This window comes from Tachypleus tridentatus, chromosome 4 (assembly GCF_004210375.1).
Source record: "Tachypleus tridentatus isolate NWPU-2018 chromosome 4, ASM421037v1, whole genome shotgun sequence".
In the NCBI taxonomy this organism is placed as follows: Eukaryota; Metazoa; Arthropoda; class Merostomata; order Xiphosura; family Limulidae; genus Tachypleus; species Tachypleus tridentatus.
The window spans coordinates 19,601,725-19,607,042 of NC_134828.1; the positions used below are offsets into that span (position 1 = coordinate 19,601,725).

Genomic DNA, 5,318 nt, shown 5'->3' on the forward strand with positions numbered 1-5,318 from the left:
AAAAATATACTGCCACTCGTCTTGCAGTACATGGGTGAGCTGATATCTGTTCTCTGGTAATCTCTGGAGATTACTGGCCAATAGATTTCTTATCCCATATTGATGACTCTTCTGCCACTCGTCCTGCTGTATTTGGATGAGTTGTTATCTGTTCTGTGGTGATCACTGGAGACTACTGGTCACCAGATGTCTTGTTTTATATTGAAAAATCCCACGCCACTTGTCCTGCAATATCTAGATCAACTGTTATCTGCTCTCTTTGTAATCTTTAAAGGTGTTGAAGCCTACCTCATCCCATATATCTTCAGTCCAGTGAAGGTAGTGGTAAGTATAATGATCATATAATTACGACAACATATTCTGCATGGATACGTGCAGAGTGTAAACAAGCATTGTCCAGCTACAATACAGTGACGTCAGGGTGGTCTCTGAGGAAGGAAATTACGTGGGGTTTTAACACGTTAAGCATTCAGGTTCCTCTGTATGTGAAATTCTGTGGTTGCCTCCTCAATCCACGTCACTAGGGACACTCCAGTGATTGGTCTGTCGTCATATTGTTTTCCTTCTCTTCTCCAGACAAGTTGAAGTCCATCAGACCCGACAATACGAAAACGTGACTCATCTGTGAATAGAACAGTGTTTCACTCTCTCTCAGTGGACATAGCAGATAGCACCATATGGCTTTGTTTTAAGAAGACCTAAATCATCTCTCTTGCTGCCAATATTATTACATTCTGGTTTGATGATGTGCTAAAGTGAAGTCTTGGTTCCTAACTAGTCAAAGATGCTTTTATGGTGGTCAAGTAGTCCTGACGAATCACGTGAAGTCTTACTATCAATCTGGGTTCATATGAATGGCTCTATCTTAATGTAGTGATGTACTGCCATCCAGGACGCTGTTAGTCATCAAATGATCCTCTCAAACTGTGGCACTAAACTGGCCTCATAATGATTAACCGATTGCATTACAATCTAGCTTCCATCCAGTTGTAGAATACTGTCAGCATGGTGACCTTCCATGTGTGATAAACGTGGCATGTTATTCAGTAGTCACTATGCCAAATTGTATTCAGAATGCACAATACATACAGCCTCCATGTTCCATCCGTACATTCGATCCTCATAGGAATGACATCTAACAGACCACTGAAATGGGCTGCTTAAATGGTGATCAGGATTTAATAAAGCATGTTAAAAGTGTAAAGGAATGGGCATTTCACATTGGACTGTTTTTAGGAGTTTACAAAGGGAATGGAAAATTTATATTTTTAAGTGTGGAATAAACCATTTCAAAACCAAACATTATATGTTTTAATTTGTTTTGTTTTTAAGTTAATGAGCTATTTGTTCTCTGCTCACCACGGGTATCAATAGCAGACTTCTATCGTTGTAGGTCCGCAGACTTACCCCGGTATTACTAAGAGGGGAACATTTTCATTAACATTTCTTATTTAGGAACTGGTGAACAAAATTACCTGTTAATTAAACCGTTCCCCGTTTTTAAACTTTTGTCATTTGGATTAAAGATGGCTGATTTAAAACAGCTAAAATTAAGGTAAAAAAAGGGCAAATACATGTATATTGGCTAGGCAGAACAAACTATATTAACAGTTTCTTGCTCAAGTTTTCAAAAGAATCAAACGGGAAGATGGTTATTATTGCTTTTTCATTACCAACTTTTCAGCAAAATTTACTAAATTGTATGAAATTATTCTAATTAAAGAATGGTTAGGATTAAGTGAAATGAAATTAAGCAACTACCTTAAATATAGATGCTTGATACGGCTATATCGATTCCATGGGGTGATGACAAGAAACAGTTCATCTAAATTCTATGGCTATAGTATAAAAGTTAAAACCCTTTAATAATGTTTTCGTTGCTAATTTTCTATACCAATGCACATCAGATATTTAATGTTCACATACGTACACCTCGTAAAAATAACACATGATAAGACATCTGGAACAGATAATATTCCACCAATGGTTTCAAAGAAGACTAATGGTTTTAAAGAAGAGAGGAATTACGCTATCAAATATTACAGTGCTTTTCTATGTCTAACGGACCCTTGGTCACGAACAAATACGACCTTAGTGTGAAACCTTGAATACGAGTTCATGACTTGACTTACTTTCAGTAGACTTACTAGAGACAAGAGGCTTCTCGTTGTACCCCGATTTATCATCAACAGAACGTTTCAATTGATTTTTGCGAAATCACTGTAAAAGTGGATAGCGTTTGTCTCTTCCTTACTTGACATCTTCAAATACGATCAAGGCTCTTTAACTCTGAAACATGGCCAAGACAGGTCATACCCCTTTGACTTATGATCTCTGGGGAATAAGAGGCAATCACTTCGATGAATTCTGAAATGCTGTTTAAGTGAATTTATATGAATGTTTTTACAAACTGATTTTGTGTGGTCGATAAATACGACTTGTTTTGTTGACCATACAATTTGTAGTGAGATCACTTGACTTATAGGTATGCAACCGTCTCGAAATTAGGGATATTTATAATAATGGTGTTACAAACATAGAAAGTGGGATAAATATATATGTGACCAATAACACCAGACAATATTTATAAATATTCAAATATGCATTATGTGTTTGTAAGTTTCAATGTTAAATTATTATGTGTGGTAAATATGTAGAGATATAAATAATTATGTTACAACAGATAATGTGAACATTATTTTATGCAAATAAGGTAAAATAGTATTGGCTATAAAATTGAATAGAAAACGTATTCAATGTAAGTAAAGCATGACTGTCGTAACAGTGTTATTACAGTTGCATCATTCCAGTAATAATTTTCCTTTGAAGCAACTCTTTAAATGATTATGGATATGAATTAACAATATAATTTGTTTGCATTTAATGGTAAAATCTACGTAATACAATTAATTTTATTAGTGGTAGCTCTAACTGTAAGCTGATAGTTTATATGATAATATCTTCTAAGTTATATGATCCACCTGTAATGCCTTAACAGAACTAATCACTTCACTTCATTCTCTTCAGGATTATGTAAAATAGTATATAAACTAGATGTAATGTTAATCTTAGGTTTTTATCATTACTAGAGATATGATGATATGTTGATATTTATTGATCTACATTTTTCTCTTGTGGTTGGTTCATGAATTCTCAGCAGTGATTACTTCATCATTACACGCTTTCCTATAGTTATGCACGATCTGATTCCACTTTGTGGAACTATGACTCACAGCAATGTAAGACTAGCTACACGCCCCTCTGGTTCCATATTTTGTAAGTACAGCATCATTGTTTCCACCTCATTGAGCTCTTTGCTCCTCACCTCCTATGAAGAAACCAGTCAGAGCTTGCGTTAAGGGTCTCATTCTAACAAATGATATAATAAAGTTTCTGTACTTTAATGGTATGAAAAACAAAAACAATCCAAAGTCCTACAATGTAAATTTCTATCTAAAACTGTGTTTAGTCTTTAGATATTTCAACTGTGAGATTTATATAAATTCTGTGTAATAATATTATTTTATTTGTTTCCAAATATGTTTTTTGGTTTCTATGAATGACCTCAGAGATCAATTTTTAGAAAATATTAACAACAATATTTATGTTACAGAATATTTATTTATACTTTTTCATGCATTTTGATTACATAAATAAAGGTTTCAACATTTTTTCTTATTAATTTTATAATTTCTTATTAATTAATGGTTATTAATCTTAATAAATAAAGATTCATTAAAAGTATGACGTTGATTAAAAAACACTTTTCCAAATACACTTTAAGAATTGATATTATGAATTTCAATATCGATCATATTACTCCTGTATAGAGAAATTAGTCGAAGCTTCTATTAATTATTAAAGTATCTTAAGCCTATTTTGTTCAAAGCTTTCCAAAAACTATCAGGACTTTCAGAATACCATTGAAGACATGCTTTCATTACTACTGCTAATGTAATGAACACTGCACCTACCACACTCGACAAAGTTATATCTTCACCAGTTATCGTGATTTGAAAGATAAAAGAAAAAACAATTTCTAAGGAACCCACTAAAGCCACACAACAAGCCTTTTCAACGTAGAGGGCGTTAACATAAAAATAGTGAGTGAAAAAACTAAGTATTCCAATTCCAAATATAAACCAAATCACAGTTCCACATTCTGAAAATACAGTCTCGTTAACAATAAACTGATAAGTGCATAACAGTAGAGTCTGGATGACACAGTAATGGAAGATAACCACAGCATAGTTTAAAGATTTTATCCTACGCACTATGATGGTCGACAACGAGGAGAAAAAACCGTAACCAACAGCTAGTAACGATCCAAAAATTCGAGATTGTGTATCCAATTTACTGTCCAATCCTCCAAAAATAAAAGATGGACAACTAATTAAGATGATCCCAACAATGGCTAACGGGATGGCTATTACGTCAATAAAATGTATTGTTTCTCGCAGAATGAAAAAAGCTAGAATTACAGTGAATATAATTTCTGTCTTTGTAAGGACTGTAACATCGCTTAGTGGCAAGAAGTTTAACGAATTATACAAGAACAATATACCTATCGTTCCAGTAATTCCTCGGATGCATATTATTAAATACTGGAACAGAATCTTTGGGAAGAAAGAGTGACGGCTATGTAAAATAATTGGTACACAGAAAGCAGCCATGTATATTCCACGGTAAATCAAAATAACCTGTCTGGAGACACCTGGAGTAAGTTTAACCAGCATCCATTGAATACATTGAGCAATACACTGAAATACAGTTAGAATAATTCCAATACCAGGAAATTTGATTTTCTGAAAGGGAGATCCAAATGTCTTTGACACTTCAAAGGAAGTGTTTCCTCTTTCCGTATTCCTGTTTTTCATATTTTTCCTGATTTATAGTGAACTTTGTTCGGACAATCTAGAATAATATACAAAAATAAAATATAGTGGTAAGTTTTTAATATGTGTTCAGAGAAACATATAGTAGAATAAGTCAAAACTAAAGAAATAGCTGAACACTTATTTCTAACATTTAAAACAATAATAAATTAAATTATTATTTGGTGATTGTTGTTCACTCACTAACCACCACATTTTACACAGTAAACATTACAATATTATTTCAATATTACAACTATAAATACTCTTTGTTTGGTTCACAAATACAACCTACGACTTTCTTTTGGTACATTAAAAATGAGAACCCTCGTTCATTAGAAAATCATGTTGCCGTCCCTGGTTATCAATTATCCTGTTATCACAAATGGTTTTGTAGATCGGAGACGTACTATTTGTTTCCCGTGTCTTAGATATAAAAAGCTT

The 5,318-nt window shown here is 33.3% G+C and overlaps 1 protein-coding gene across 1 annotated transcript; it reads right to left on the reverse strand.

Moving 5' to 3' along the window:
• Positions 1 to 3,100: 3,100 nt before the first annotated feature.
• Positions 3,101 to 4,908, reverse strand: LOC143248249 (solute carrier family 35 member G1-like). The gene is made up of 2 exons (XM_076496665.1): positions 3,975 to 4,908; positions 3,101 to 3,328 (listed from the first exon to the last, which is right to left on the reverse strand). Exons 1-2 carry the CDS (start codon positions 4,875 to 4,877, stop codon positions 3,230 to 3,232), a joined length of 1,002 nt encoding a protein of 333 aa, XP_076352780.1. The 5' UTR covers positions 4,878 to 4,908; the 3' UTR covers positions 3,101 to 3,229.
• Between the last annotated feature and the right edge of the window lie 410 nt (positions 4,909 to 5,318).

Excerpts from the sequence above, each read along its gene's own strand:
- LOC143248249 (XM_076496665.1), bottom strand. The coding sequence starts at position 4,877 with ATGAAAAACAGGAATACGGAAAGAGGAAACACTTCCTTTGAAGTGTCA. Across the intron at positions 3,329-3,974 it reads ATATAACTTTGTCGAGTGTG|GAGGTGAGGAGCAAAGAGCT; the intron begins GTAGGTGCAGTG and ends GTTTCTTCATAG.